At 35.2% G+C, this 16,551-nt stretch overlaps 1 protein-coding gene across 1 annotated transcript in view; it reads left to right on the top strand.

Annotated features, from left to right (window-relative positions):
* AVEN (apoptosis and caspase activation inhibitor) overlaps positions 1–16,551 on the top strand; it is a 101,063-nt gene that overhangs the window by 11,822 nt on the left and 72,690 nt on the right. The window contains exon 2 of the mRNA XM_062576235.1: positions 10,389–10,572. Within this exon, the coding sequence (XP_062432219.1) occupies positions 10,389–10,572 (184 nt within the window). The remainder of the gene's footprint in view (positions 1–10,388; positions 10,573–16,551) is intronic.

The raw sequence follows: 16,551 nt of genomic DNA, 5'->3' as shown, positions 1-16,551 counted from the left end.
AGTATTGTTCTCAGAAGTGCTATTTAAAACAGAGTTGAGGACTGCATTTTTTCGTATTTTTATTTTTTCTGTCACGGCATTGGTCTGACATATATTTGTTTTGTCTACTTGAACTCCCAAGTTCTCTTTTGAATCAATGCTGTTCAGTACTTAAGTCTTGCATCTTTTTTCCTTGATATGTGGGCTTGGGTTCACCTATATAGATATGCATTTCGTTTGCATATTAGAAAATTTGCTTTCTGTCCTTAGGATCTTTTATATCACTTACTGTTCACTGATTGACTATGTGGCTATGTACTGATCCTTAAAAATTATTTCTTTTTTGATTCCCCATTCTGGAAATGTGCTCAAATGAGAGTGAAGAATTACTGTTTGTGCCACACCATATATGTATTAATACAGCATAATTTCAAAAATGTGTGATGTCTGGATCTACTGGTTTGTTGATAGAGTAGTAGAAGTCGGAGGTTTTTCAATAGCATGTGAATTTACAACTATAAAAGGGCAGTATGTTAAAAATGAGATGAAAATCTTAGACAATGTTACTGATAGTGTTGCAGACATAGTGAAAGGGAGGACAAAAGCAGAGTGCTTTCATTTGAATTTCTTATAGCATACCTTTTTAGGGTTTTGAATTAGTAGAGTATCCCCTTGTAGAGCTTTAACTTTCATCATAAGAAATATTTTGTATTTATAATATGCTGCTGTAATAGTTGATCTGAAAAAGTGACAGATGTTGGGGTATTTTAATTTAAATTCAAGATGCAAGAATTCCCTGCTGTGAACCAAACATCCGTTCTTGTATACTGAACCTCAAAAATAATGCATTTCACATGCCTCACTGACTATCTGCAAGAAGTAGGTGAGAAAGGGGACTAAAAATGACAATCACAAATGTTTTCAAGTGGAAGCTGAAATTTGTACCAATTGACATAAAAATGCTTTTAGCAAAGGATTTTTTTTTATTTAAGAAGATGCAAAATCAGCAAAGAGCACCTGTGTTTCCACAACTGTTATGAGTAGTAAAATGTAGTAATGGAGAATCCACAATTTTGTAATGGAAATCAGAACAGAAAATCAGCTTTAGGAAAACAAGTGTAAGGATGGGGCTTAGGAGGGGGCAGCAGGTTTAGCTCAGTTGGTTAGAGTTAGCCGAGCTAGTGGATAACTGCTGTCAGAAATGAAGGCAGGACCTGCTTCCCAGATCTCATGTTTTACAGCATGCATTTTATTTGTGCTTGTCTGATTCTGCTGTGAACTGATTTAGGGACTTAAACTGGCAGAAGACTAGCTCTAGGAGAGCGAGGAAAGCTATTGATGAATTTTCTACCAGTTCAGGTGTTTGATTTCTGAGAATATTTTTCTACTAGTGTCTTCTAGAATTTTCTTTAATTCTGTGCTAGCTGAAAATACAACAGTGTGAGTGATTATCACCACTATTTTCATATTTTGAAATCCAAAGAAAAATGCCTTGATCTTTATATGCTTTCCATTTTTTTGGCAAAATAGATGAATTAAAGACTATCAAATTTTTAAACTGTTGTTGAATATTATGTAATATTTTTGAATTTAAAGATAGGAAACAGTTAGCTTGTTACTATGCAAATGTAACAAATTTTGGAGCACTCTTCCATTTTTAACAAAGCACATCTGACATCTTTCAGGGATTTTTTTTTTCTTATTTTGGCAAAAACTGATCCTGTGAGAAAATTAGTATCTCATTTTTGCTTGTATTAGAAACCTTGAAGCTTCTTCAACATGTTGATTTTGAACTCTGTAGTGTAGGCAGTTGCTGGGTTTCTGAGTGTTTTTTTGTTTTTGTTTTGTTCTATAGCTGTGTGTGTAGGGGGTTGCTAAATAAACATTAGACTTGTTGGTAGGACTGAGGTGTTCTCTAAACTTTACTCATTTGAGCAGGCTTTTTGAAGTTTGTGAAATAACCTTTGTGGGTTAGGATCCAGACTCCTATTTTTTCTGCAAATGGATTCAGTTATGAGTGAGCATTTTTCCTAGTTTGCCTTACTTTTATTTCATCATTGATATGGTTGCAGAAATAAAGGCTTTTTCAATATGTATCGGTTTATAACATAGATATGTTTATTGAGAGAGGTTGCCTTGCTCACTGACTCATGAGGGCTAGCCAAATAGCAATATCCATTAAAGATGTCTGTAGTTGAAAAGTTGAGATGAATGTATATTCCCTCAATAAATATACATTCCTTGAAGTTACAGAATTCTGCATGAGCTTTCGTTACAAGTTACCACAGAAGCTGTTAATACAGTTGCTTTTGCTATTTTAGAAAGTGCTACAACAAGACAAGAAAATGAAATGCTAAGAATTAGATGTAGCAGTGGAGGTTTTCAAGACCTAACTGGGCAGAACCCTAAACTGCCTGGTGTGATTTCAGTTTTGACCTTGCTTTGGCCATGGAGAGGGGGTGGACAAGATGACCTCCTGCGGTCCCTTCCAGCTTGAATTACGCTATGATTCTGTGACATTAACACACCGGAATTGAGTCTATTTTGCGATACAGTCATTTCCAGTATAGCTCAGCATATTTTTAGCTCTTATGTAGGAGCTGCAGATTTGGTAAGAACAAATAGCTTTCTGTAGAAATTTCTCTTAGTTTCCAGAATGCTACTTATAATTTGTTTTTAAAGTATGATGTACAATATGTGTGTGCATCTGAAGGTATGCAATATATTAAAACCCTGATTTTTGTCAAATATGGCCTATACATAGGAACAGTCAGTAAAATGCTGTAACCTTTGTGGCAATATAATGGTTCTGCAAGGTTCTACAAACCTGTTGCTTCTGCCAGGGTCAGGGCTCTGACTTTGTTTAGACTCAGCTTTTTTATCTGAATGTTTGTAAGAAAAACACATTCTACTTTTTTCATGTTACCATCAGTTTGCAAGTAGTGTGTTTGACAAGTTTTGTGCAGGTCCATGTGACAGTTTTTACATAAAATGCTTGATGGGTTTATGTAATTGCTGGTAACTTTCATACAATCATTTTGGATGAATGAAGGAAAACAGTTGTTTCTTATGTTGGCATCAATATTTGGACTTGGCAAGTTTAAAAAAATCAAAAGCCTGTTTATCTAAAGACAGCAGCTGGGCAAGCTCTTTGCTCCCAGCATGACTCGACCATGGGGATGGAAGGGGAAAGGACTGCTTCTGGAGTTAATGCAGCTTGTTACTTCTCTACTGAGTTTTCCAGTTAGGGCTGAATGTGTGCTGAAGCTCTGATGACAGAGTTCTCATAACATGCCATTAAATATCCTTCAGTTTGCTATTTTTAATCCGTATGAGTTGGGCTAAATTTCAGCTGGTGACTTTGGAGCTTGGAAAATTTTATATCTAACACACAAAATACTAAAATACGCAGTTTCCTAAATAAATACTTACCTGAGGGGCTTTACTGAGTTCTAAGTCTAGTTTTAATTCTAGAGAATAGAGCTTTTAAGAATTTTTTCCTATGTATATACTCCATTAGCAATTTTTCATTGCACGATTATAAACTTTTTCTTTGTGAGTCAATAGTTTTCAGTATTTTGGCACTGTGAGCCTAAGGGAGAGATTTAAGTCATAACAGAAGCTGTTCCAATCCAGTGAAGTGGAAGACTTGTTCAAAATACAGCAATGGGTTGTGGAAATACTAGTAATCATCTGTGAAAAAGATGAAGTGGGACTTGTAGCTTTCTGACTCCTGATTGTGTTTAAATTTTCCTAAGCCCAAAGAATATTTTATTAGAAGCGCTTATTCTGTTTAAGCAGTAGTGAAAAAAGAGGTGCTTGAGTTTGATTTTTTTTTTTTAAAGTTACAACGATTTGCATTTCATAGATTGTATAAACACAAACTTTGAAGCAAAACAATTCTTATAGATGGGTTTTTTTACATTTTTAGTGTTGTTTTTGATTAGACTGAATGAGCCTATTGAAAACATTTCAGTGTGAATACACTAACAGCTCACAACTTCTTGCAGATGTTGCTGAGTAGTGTTATGAATTTTTTTTGTCTATGAAAGAAACTATGATTTGGACTATCATATTATGAAGAAGTAATTTTTGAGTGAAGTTTAAAAACATCTTTCATTTACTTTTCTAAAATCTGGTTAAGATTATGAAATAATAGTTTGGGGGATTGTATTATACTCTTACTCCATGCCGACTTTATTTTTGTGTTGCTTAAATTAGCTTCTCTCATTTTTCTAATTCATTCCTTTTCCTATGTACAGAAATTTTTCATTAATATTCCTAGGTAGACAGAACAATGTGTTGGCATGCTTCATGAAATTTTTCCAAATATTGGAGTATATATGTAATTTACTGACAGAAATGTCTACCTTGATAATTCTTAATTAACTGTTAGTATTTTTATTTTATAAAGCTGAATTCTTATTTGTCTGTATCATTATGGAGTGCATTTCATATTCTGTAACTGAATTTCAGCATTTGCGTCTTCATACAGAAATGGAATTCCCGAGTTTAATTTATGTTTAAATACTGGAACGCTTCCCAGACAATCTTCTGTATTATTTCTTGTAGGCAGGGACTTCTTGACTGTAAATGCCTACAGACTTGAATCAGTATTGCTAAAATTGTTCCAGTACTTTGTTTTATAAAATAATAGCTTTAATCTAAAGAATATGTTTACAAATGTACTTCTGCTTAGGTCTGCCATCATCCTGAATGTATGTTTTGTTTTTCTTTACTGTATTATACAATTCATATCTTTAGCCCATTACATTTTCACTGCAATAAATGAGATAATGTATACTTTTGCCCATTTTAGATTTAATTTTAATCAATCTCTAATTGCTCACCAGACAGTAAGGAGGGACGTAGGTGTATGGGATGTAAGTAAGTAAATATGGAAAATCAGAGTAACTTTTGTTGAAGACAGTTATACTTTCTATAACTATCATAAGCCTATCAGTCATTGAGACAGAGGAAATTAAGCTGCTGAGGATTCTGCTGTACGTTTCTGGATTTAAGAAAAGAAATGTAATGAGCACAGAATGAAATCTTTTTGAGACTGTGTTGTATTCATATTGTGCTAAGGTAATTTCTGGTGCAGTCTCATTACTCCTGTATGGTTACATCTGCAACAACTTTGAGCCATAAAATTAAAAGCAAATATTTCTTTACAAGAGCAATTGAATTCATCATTGAATACCATTGTTCACATTTCTGCCAATGTGAAATTGGTTCCTCGCCCAGAGGAACCACTCAGGAAATACCAGCCAATCTACCTTACAGTCACTCATGCAGACCACTGTATACAGACTTTTTTTTTGGTGAAACACTTTAAAGTGTGAAGATTGTGAACTTCTTTTACTTAATTATTTATAATTTTCTTGACCCTGTGACTTACAAGTTCTATTCGTGAGAACCTTACTCTGAAAAATGCAGCTCAGATTGGGGTGATATAAAGAGGAGAAACTGTCTCTACCCAGACACCTTACAATTTTAAATATAAATGAGGATAATATATATATCCCTTCATGATATAGCTGGTAGTCTAGGTTCAACCCATAGAGACAGTAGTTGGCCACAACCTTGCCGCCGTTTTGAAGGAGGAGGGAAGCGAGATGCAAGTTCGTTCATGAGAGCTGGTTTCGGCTCCTGCTGTTGTGGAGGAAGAGGAACAAACGTGGGGAGCAGCAGTGGTTATCGCTGTCCCTACGTGGGCCCTGCCTGTGGGCGACATGTGCTGCAGTGGCTGAGTATTTATTGGGGGTTCTGTATGGATGGATAAGCTGTTGGTATGTCTAGGGCATAGTGGGTAAGTGTCCTTAATTAAAGAAGAGAAAGAACTAAGGAAATTTTTATGTTTTTTGAGGGGTGTAACATTGAAAACACAGCAGTATAGTAATTACAATAACAAGTAACAAGGGGAAAAAGTACTCAATATAACCATAAAGGGTTTCTAAAGATATGATGAAAAGTGTACAAAATCTGGTACAGGAGAAATGTTTAGCTATACTGTAATAGTTTTTTTTTTAAAAAAAAAAAAAACTCAGATTGATGTTGACTACATATAACCTGTAAAGAGGTGTTCTCAGGAAGATAACTAGGAGACATATTATTAGATTTTTTTTTCTGTCTTATGTATTCTGTAATATTTATTAGCTACATCAAGAGGAGGGACAGCACAGCTTCCTAAAGAAGGTTAAACTGAAGGTGTTGTTTCTGCAGCGACTGGGAGGAATGTGGAAAATTGTAGGTACCAACAGAGACTAAATGTTTAAACCTTTCTTATGGAGTTGATAGAACTGCATGGGCAGAGAGCTACAGGCACCTCCTGTAGTTTCCTAAAGGTAATAAATGCCGTTTTAGAAAGTCCCAACGGAAGCACTTGCTTTTAATCCACCTTCCTTTTCTTTTTTAGAAGGGCTGAGTTCAGCAGCGCTTGATGGGTGTTGGCGTGCGTGTGTACTTAGTGCAGTAGGAGCGACTGCACTCGCAGCGAAGAGAGGTTGAGTAACTGAAGCAGAGTGTAATAGGGCACGGTTGTCCTTTCTCCACTGTGTACTTCAGCCTCGGTTTTATCCAAAACGTTTTGAGGCCCGGGGAAGTGGAGATGCGGCCCCGGGGGGAAATTGCCTGTTCAGAATGATGTTTATTTCACTCTGACACTTTCGTTCCTGAAACGTGTGTATCCACGTGTTTCTGTCTGTAAGAAAATAGCTAAACAGACTGTTATAACTTCCTAAACCTGTGTGCAAAATCTGTATATAAAAGAGTGTACTGAAATATCCTTCTGTTGCTATAAGGCCTATAGATTGGGGTTATGTATATTACCCATTTTGCTCTCCCTCCCAAGGAAGGCAGATTCATAGATTCTGGCAAGGAACGAAAACATGTTACTTGCCAGAAAAGCCCAAACTGTGCAAGGTCCTGTGCAGGTCTGATGGGAGTTTGGCTCTTTTGAGTGTTGTTTGGGGACTTTAATTGGCCTAGTTTTTGGACAGGACACGATATTTACATTTTTTTTGGCTCATCTGATGGATAAAACAGTCTGAAGGTTTTCTGATTTTCTTTTTTTCTTCCCCTCCCTCCCCAAACTGGGCTTTTGTGTATTGTCCCTGATCTAAAAATCAGAGAGAATCAGGAAAATGTTGCAGAAAACTTCAGTGAAATGTGCAAATGGTGATGCATATAATACTGTCTGAAAGCGAGGAACAGCAGATGAGTACTGTGCCTGCTATGATACCATGGTTCATTATAGCACTGAACAATAATGTGTAGATATAACTCAAAATTATTTAAAGGCATCATTTTTTTCGCCTTAGCTGAGTCATACTGTTTTAAAGGTTACATTTGAGTTGGCTTTTAGAATTTGTTTAAGCTTGTATCATTTGTTATTTGGGGGAAGGTATTTTTTCGTTATACATAGGACAGATGTCTGCTCTACACTGATGAAGACGTGTCTCCTTTTCAGTACGGTGTGATGACAATGGCAGTAGTATATAGTCGACCTCAATAGGCAGATAAGAGGAAAGTTGTATAGAAAACGTTATGTTTATTTAAGTGTTTCTAAACTTTTTACTTTAGGCAGTAGCTGTCTCATATGAGACAGTAGAACCAAATTATTTTCTGAAGCCTCAACTGATCAGAAAAATAATTTATGTATTTGATAAGCCACGATTTTAGTTGTGAAAATGCATCTTTTAAGTTGTTTTGAAAGACAGATATTTAAATGTGTTTAGTTGCAGACCTATTTTATAGTATGGCAGTGCATTATGTGAAATCTTTGAAACACTTTATTAGAAATGTAAGCAGGTCTGCATTTACAGTATAATTGTTTCAAAAGTAAATCTCAGATGGTGCTTGGAACACCTGGCTGCACATCTCCCATTAACACTCCTGAGAATTTGTAGTTTGTTTCTTAAAGTTCAAGTTGATAGTTTAACCACTAAGAAATGCCGTTTCCTTGAGATGCACTGTATAACATAGCAAATGATAAAATGTGAAAAGAATTCAGTTCAGTATTATTTCATGTTTAGGTGAAAACATTTGAATCCATATTAGCTCACTAGAAGCCTATTGAAGAAGCTAATATTCCTGATCTGTTTATGCCAAAAGAAGTAAATGCAACAGACAGATTCAAAGGAAGTAAGTATCCATACTGCCATAATTGCATAGAATGATTTTGATCATTCAGAAAATTTTGGGAATTTCTTAGAAACAAGAAGAAAATACAATGTAGATGTGTCTATGTAGCACTAATCTTGCTTTGATATGTGAATCATATCACTTGCAAGTTATTTTAGGGTCTGAATTCTACGAGGCTTGCTGGATCATAGCAAATCATTCTATCTGTAGGAGGGAAAAAAACAACAAACAAGTTGATTCTTCAGATAAATATTTTTTTGTTGTTGTTGTCTTGTGGAAACTAGCTCTGCATCAGTCTGCAATAATAGAGTTCTGACTTCATCTCCCTCAGTTATGCAACCGCTTGTCTACAACCATTTTAGTGTATTTATCTAATGTATAAAAAGAAAAGAGTTTACCTATAAAGAAAACAAAATTACACAGAACTTGCGAGAATGCACAGATTTTTTCCTCTGTTGTCAGCTGTTTTGGTAATATGTGATGTATTTCTATAATTGTAGTAGGTTTTAAAACATTTTTTCTGCTGTTTGATTTTACCATTCCTTCGTGCTGTTCCTGATCAGGACTCTCAAACTGTGGTGAGAAGCTTATTTCATGAATATTGGGGGATTATTTTCTGAGGGAATTATTATTCTAATTCTGATTTTCCTACTTGTATGATATGCTGGGCAGTCATTTTGAGACAATTTTGGGAGAATATAATCTGCCACAATCAAGTTTAAACATGCTGTACCCTTCAACAGGCATAAATGCCGTGAGCCTGTTCTCCTATCATTGATTCTTGATTTTTGTGGGCTTTTGCCTTTCAGAGACATCAGTGTTACTTTTGGTCATTTTTAATACATTTCTCAAAACTGAGGAGCAGTAGAGTTCCACTATCCATGAACTATTACTTCCTGGTTAGACTTGCTGGGTCAGTCGTCTTTTTATGAGTTGCTTGCATGTAAACGTAGTATGTAGTGTTTGCAATAGAGATTTCTTTGGTGTTGATAGAGGTTTTTCTGTTAAATGATTGGATGTTAAAGGAGTGTCGAAAACCAAACAATTTGTACTTATCTAGCCAAGCCAAACTGTAACTGTGAAACTTTCGATGGAGAAGTTGAGCCTTCTTCAAGACTGATTCCTAAATACCAGTCTAAAACCATCATTGCATTGCTGTATATCCTTTCTTTTTAGTAATCTTTCCATTTCCACACATGATGTTGCAACTTTTCATTTACAAGGGTGTTAAATTAGACTTTAAATAATTGCGCTTCACATTTAATTCAGGATTACATTTGGTTTAAACTATTAAAGCTCAAGTCCTCCTTAAAGTATGTTTCTGAAGGTGAGCTGAAATGACATTTGGCTTATTAATATATAATGACTTAGAGGTAGCTTTGCTTTTCAAAATTATGCTGAATGAGGATGGCTCTAAGCTTCTCAGTAATGTAGAAAAATTTGAATTTCACTGCCTTAGTCGTGAAGAATGTACTCATTCTTGGGATAGCAAAACTGAATTTTATGGCAGCAGCACACTGATTTGTGAAAGGTGAGATAGAGTGAAGGAGAGAAGAGAGAGCAGAGTTGTCAGCAGAGGTATTTGAGAGTGGGCTCAGTAAGGATCACTTCATCCTTGATTTCCTTGCACTAGTTCTTCAGAGCTTTAGGCTTCTGCAGAAATGCTGTTGCTCTCTTTTTTGCACTTTTTTGAAGAGTTTGGGCTAGTAGCTGAACTCTCAGCAGTCTATTTTATTTTTTTTCATGTGTATTTCATTTGAAAGACTTTCATGAAGGAAACAAGTTTGTTGAATTACTTCATATTACCCAAGAGTATGTACTTGATTGTAACAGAAATCACTGGGCAGATCACTCTTATGTGATGACTTTTGGCAGTAATTGTGTTGTTTTTTTTCCTAAACTGTTCGACAAACACCAGTTCTTATCACCTGTATCATTGCAACCCTTGGACAGAGATACTGCTGTTAAATTCATAGTTCTGCTCCATGCATTGCTCGTTATCTTTGCCGTTCGCTTTGGGCTTCCACAAGAGGAGGGCAACCGCTGCAGTGTGCATTCAGTTTCGCTGAGTAGGCTGACCTCTGTTAGGTACTCCTAATAATAAGGAGTGGTTCAGGAAGAGGGTAGTGCTTAATCTAAAATTTTGATTGCAGGGCTATTGATCCAAGTTTATTTGTCTTTCTGGGGTTGTCTGAGTGACTGTTTAAATACTGGGCTAAATGCTGTTGAGTTGTAATGGCTGAATGTCCATTTAAATGTCACAGGTAGAAGATGATGATGATGATAATGAGTCACGAGAGGAAGAAGAGAAGGAAGACCTGAAAAGCTATTCAAGAAGAAAGATTGTTTCCAATTGGAGCCGCTATGAGGATGCAGAAAAAGAGGGACAGAATGAAAGTGCAGAGTCGCAGAGAGGAACAGACTTCAGTGTTTTGCTTAGCTCAGCAGGTAAGTGTTTTGTACTCATACATTTTTTTGTTTTGCATTTGAAATTTACTGTAGCTCTGGCTTTTCTTGATATTGAAATAGGACCCTAGAATACTGTTTCTATCTGGAAGAATAACTATGCTACTGATTATTTGGGAGTGTTCAACATCTTCATGGGAGCAACCAAGTCCCATGTATGTTGCACCAAGCCATGGTATAGTCAGGATAGGAGATGACTGCTGCCATTGTAGCCTGCTTATAAAACTGTGTGCGAGTCTGAGTATGTTTCCACTTACTTTGAGCCTATTCTTGCTGATAATGAATTTCTTACTGACCTTGGAGTCATTGGATTGTTTATAGAAAACAAAAAAGATTGTTAATACAACTAAACATAGCAAAGCAGTCGAACAGCTGCTTGCTGTTTGTTTTGACAATGATTTGTAGTCAGCACTGTACAGATCTTGCGTGTGAATAGCGAGTTTTGCTCTCGATAACAAAAATCAGTTGTTTTTTCATCTTTAAAGGGCATAGTAGAAGAAGCAGTAGGAGGGGCAGGCTTTTTTTTTTTTAGCCGCACATGAATAGGACATTGTGTAAAAAGTGTTGCCTAAAATTATTTTACCAAGTGTTGGTGTATGCTGTTGTGTTAGACTATTCTATTTGTACAGCCTGCAAGCTCTGAGTGGTTGCACTTGTCTAGATGCATCATTTTCTTTTTTTTTTTCTTTTTTTATCTCATATTCTGGTTTAAAGTGAGATTTTTGAAATCCTTTATTATGAGTACACATTTATGTCTTGAAGAAAATGATTGTGATATGAATGTGTTAACGGGAATGTGAAGGCAAAACAGTAGAAACGGTTACGTAGGGGAAGATACAGTGAACATTCCTGTATGCTTTTGAACAGGAGCCATAATTGCTCCTGTAGTAATAATTATTACTGACCCTCTTTGTTTTTTTTACTATACTCTGAATTAGAATGGTCTTAAAGTTAATATTTCAGATGAATGTTGTATTTTGGTCTGGTACAAACTGTATGAGTTCTTGGCAATGAAATCTGTCAGTCTTTGTTTGCATCGTTGTACTTGCATACAGATAATATCTGGAAAGGGAGCAGATCATTAAATGTGTTTGATAAACTCCATGGAAAACTCATTTTAAAACACTGAACCTTCATTTTTAGGATTAGAAACGCAGTTCTCTCTTGCTAGCTAATACAAGCTGTTGACTTTGTAGATAATGTTGTGTAGATACTAGTGGATGAACAAAATCATGTTTGGCTGAAGTAGAAGGAAAATGTGTAACACTTTGAAATGAACACTAGCAAAAAAGAGCATGAACTTATGTTGTGGTAAGACTTTTTGTGATTAACTCTGTGTCATTCACAGTATGCCTGGATTGTTAGTCTGGCTATGAAAAATGAAAAAAGTAGATCTGTAAATCATGTTAAATAACGTTTTTTCTTTGCTGTAACCAGATGAACACTTAAATCTCTTCCAGAATTAGAAGTGCTGTTGCAAAAGTACTAGGGTTGCTTTAAAAGAGAAGTGTTAAAGAATTCGATGGTCTCAGGCTGGGTTAAACACCTAACACACACAGTGCTGTACTGGAGTTGGATTGGAGCTGGCTTTTGGAATTACTTGCCTGATACAGGGTGTGTGTGTGTGTACATAAAAGTTCAGAATTTAGGCGAGAAAGGGAAACTTGTATGTCTAATTGCTGTGGTAGAAAGGTAGCCTTTTTCTTTCCTATTCGGTATAGGAAGTAGATGATTAAACTAGGGTAGAGAGGGAAGCATTACTGAATTTGAGAGTGAAGAAAGCAGTTAATCTAGTTCCCTGCATTTGTAACATCAGTAATTTTAAAATTTGTTATATGAGGAGGAGGGAAAAAAATCACATTTAAAGGACAATATACATGAAAGTACAGTTCAACACGAACACAGAATTCAGATTTCTGGAACAGAGTTGTATTGGTTGTTGTTTTTAACTTGTTGATTAATTCTGTAATATTAGAGCCAGGTCTTCTGTCATTAAAATATGCCTTACCTTGTGACTTACCTTGACTCCAGTTTTTACAAGTCCAATATACTATGGTTTACTACTTGTCTTTTACAGTTACCAATAAAGTTAACTGTCCCTAGTATCAAAAAGTGGATTATTAAACTATTTTTACTTTATTGAGACATCTGGCATAGCACTTCAAACTTCATTAGCTTGTTGCATAATTAAACGGGTTTGTTCTGAGAATTTTTTGCATTTGTTACTGACAGAAAAATAGGGTAGTATTAGAACTTATTAGAACTTAAAATAGCTTGTTTCTTCTATGACTCAGTGAAAACTTGGAATGTCAGTGTTCACTGGTTAATTAAAAAGGAACTTGAAAAAAATATCCCTTAGGTTAGAAAGATGGCATTGGTTACTGTCTTTTATATTATATCTCAACCTTTTGTGTTCAATTACTGCAGATAATTATTTCAAGCATGAAATGAAAGCTTGCCTTCTTTAATGCTTAGGTTTAAGAAAATTATTTCAATAGTATTTGTTTTGTACTTTTAATTTTCTTAATTCTCTGTGATTATATATGTTTTTATATATAGACATGTAGTCCATTAATTTAAATACTGCACATCTTCCCTTTTACTCATTCAAAAAATTTCTCTTCTATGCAATTTAAAATATTACTCTAGCCTTATGGTAATGTATTTATTTTATAATCAGGAATGTCTTCAGCCTTTCGCTGCTCCTCCTGATATCCTTTTAGATTTATTTTTTTTGTATGTTAATAAAATCATACTGACTGTAAAGCAACATGGTTATAAAGCAAGATTGTCTCTTGTAAAGTTATCTTTTAACACATTCATAGCCACTTGATTATTTTTATATGATTTTTTTCTTGTGTTACATGCTCTTGTTCTTGCTGTACATAGTTTCTTTGACTTATGTATAAAAACTGAAAATGGAGTGATTTATTTTTAGTGATCTTTGAGAAGCTTTCATCTTCATTGTATCTGATAATTTTGAATTCTGTTAGCGTGTCGCTGTTTTGCATTCTAATGTTGCACGGCATTGAGTCAATGCAATTGCAACAAACCACTAATGGAGTACTAGAGAGGGAATGGAGTTAGAAATTGCTACTTTTCGTGACTGAGGAAGCTTAGAAGAATCTTGCAACTTATTATAATGCACAATGTTGTAGTTAATGCAATTAGGGAACCTAGTGGCAAAAATTATGTAGAACAGTTTTCTATCCAATGTTTGAATGCCATAATATTGAAAGCAGAGTCCTACAGAAAATGTTCTGTTTCAAAATACAGCTCTGATTTATTACCAGAAAAGGTCCCCTTAATTGAATAAGTTGGGGTACAAAAGATAGTTTGGGATCACACAGTGGTAAAGACAGTAAATTAAAGCTAGTAAACAAACTTAAATGGAGAAATTTGTGACTTCCAAGCAATTAAATTTCTAAGCTTGATATTTCTTTAATATTTTTATAAATATGATTCTACATGTAATGTTTTAGTTTGAAACAACAAAAAATAACAAAGAGCACAAATGTTGCGTGATGTTGACATCGGGATTGGAGCTTTTGAATTTAGGACAAGGATATCACTGCTGCTTGAATTAAGGTAGTAAGTGAGAGTAGTAATGGATTGTTATGTTGTATTTATACCATTAGTGAATGAAAATGGGAGTTTTTTTGAAAGTGGAAAAGGAGGAGGTTGTAGATGTTTGCAGAGGACAGCAAGTCTTTGGGTGACTTTTACTTTATTAAAAATAATTTCTGAAGACATGCTTTTTAGGCTTGTGTGGGGTGGTTTTTCTTTCTTTTTTTTGCTTATCCTTCTGGCTTGTCCCTACCTCAGGCCAATCTCTGGTGCACCGCTGTCTGGCTTTTCGATCAGATACTTAGACCTGACTAGTTCCAGACTGTTGCCGTCCGTAACTTATCTTTCTGTGTTCAGCCTTTGCCCACCTACTAATTCTTGTTCACTCCTTTTTTTCTTACTGTCTTATTGACTTGCACATGAGATCATGTAGAGAAGCTCACTGAGGGTGCGTTCTTTGGGACTAGTTGTTAAGCTCTGGCAGATCTTATCACTAAATATTTACACACTCAGATTTCTTGAAGCTTGTTGCTTGGCTGTATCTGGGCAGATTTTTCACAAAATTAGCAAAGTATATATCTCTCAAAGATTTTCAAGCCTAATTTGAAGTTGCTGATTCAAGGCATGAAAACACTTACAGTTTTCCAAAGAAGAGCTTACAAGGGTCCTTCTAACAAGAGCTTTTATCCCAGGTTCTTTTATGATAGAAAAATGTTCCAGCTGTTAGGACTTTTTAAAGGTGCATGTGGGAGGAGGATGAAGAAGAATCACCTAAAGCAGACACTTGGCATAGAATTTTTCAGACTGAGTAGTAAACTTTTAAGCAACTGAAAATGGTCTTCACTAAGAACTGTCACGTTTGCTTTGGTAATAACTGATATTATCAGCCCCACAGAACTACTTTGTTAGGGCTTATTTTACTTGTTTATACAGCAAGGTGGTAATTTAGTTCTTATCTTTCTTTACTTTTGTAGTAACTTCTGATCATCTTTTTTAAACACACGTGTATGTATAAAATATATTTAAGTAACCTTGAAAATAGCAAAGCAAAGTAGTTTTTTTTCTGTATTGCTTTGACATCTAGCTGATGTAAACTACAAGTCCATTGTGAAGCCTTAAGGGAGTATGTCTCAAATCAATTTAGCAAAAATGCTATTGAAGCGTAAAGAGCAAGAGAAGTGGAAGTGATAGGATAACCTTGCTTTGCTAGAAGAATCTTGCCATGTTTGAAGAGCTGTCCTCATTCTTTGACCGACTGAAGTTAAGTGCCCCAAAATAGATTTCAATCCTTCCTTAGGTTTTGGTTGTGAATAGATGCTTTAGGTTTAAAAACATGATGCTAAACTGGTCAACGACTGATCAACTTCCTTTCAAGATACTAAGCATTACCACAAAAGTTACCAAAAGCTGCCAATATACATGTCTTAACAGCAACATGCTGAGTTGCAGGGTGATGGATATCAAGGTGGAAAATATAAATCTGGACATGAATTCCTTCTGCTTCTTATTTTTTGTCATGACTGGATGATTCTGGTGACCTTAAAAGACAAGGAAAAAGAGATGCTGTGCAGTTCAGACTGGTAGAATGATTTTGATATTTTAAGAAGGTACATAATTTATGTAGCACTTGAATACTCAAATGTGGAATAACAATCAAAAGAGCAGTTACTGGAGCATGATAATAACAAATGGTAAGTATAGGAATTATAAGATAGCAGTTGCTTTCCATTCCCTAAAATACTGATTTTTTTTTGGTCTTTTTAACCTCTTGCTTTTAGGCCTCACTGTAATTTTGATGAGTGTACTGGAATATATCATTGCATTTTTGTTATCTTTGTGATTGATATAAGTGTGTTAATAAGAGAGTTAGCAGTATGCAGAAGACTGACTGTCTTGGAAAAGCTGAAAAGAAATTTTGGGAGCAAGGTTTGTGTTTAAAATAAGGATATCCTGATGGAGATGCAGAAAAAACTGTAAGGTGAAGAATGAATAGTTTGCTTATTTCTGTGTAAATTCTGTTCAAGCAAAGAGTAGTAGAAATGCAGGGTATGTTTCTGATGCTAAAAAAAAAAGAATCCTTTGAGCTTTTAAAACTCTAGAGAACAGTTGAAAATAAGTTATTTTTACAGAAATGCCTAACTCATTGTTGCTAGGGATTATTGTAGTACCTGTCAGGGCTTCCACTTTCCAATAGTATTTGTTTTTCAAGTTCAATTAATTTTTGTTTTGAATGTTTGTTCTGTGAAATTAGTTATGCTTACATGTCTCTGTATAGTCTTCTTTTCTAGAAGGCACTCTGATTTTCCTTTTCCTTCTCTTCTCTCTCTCTCTCTCTCTCTCTCTCTCTCTTTTTTTTTTTTTAACTCATTTTACTCAGTGATCAGCAGATCCTCA

The sequence above is a fragment of the Rhea pennata genome, chromosome 5 (genome assembly GCF_028389875.1).
Source record: "Rhea pennata isolate bPtePen1 chromosome 5, bPtePen1.pri, whole genome shotgun sequence".
Taxonomy (NCBI): Eukaryota; Metazoa; Chordata; class Aves; order Rheiformes; family Rheidae; genus Rhea; species Rhea pennata.
The sequence above is the reverse complement of the archived record's forward strand: the minus strand, read 5'-3'. Positions and strand labels throughout refer to the sequence as shown.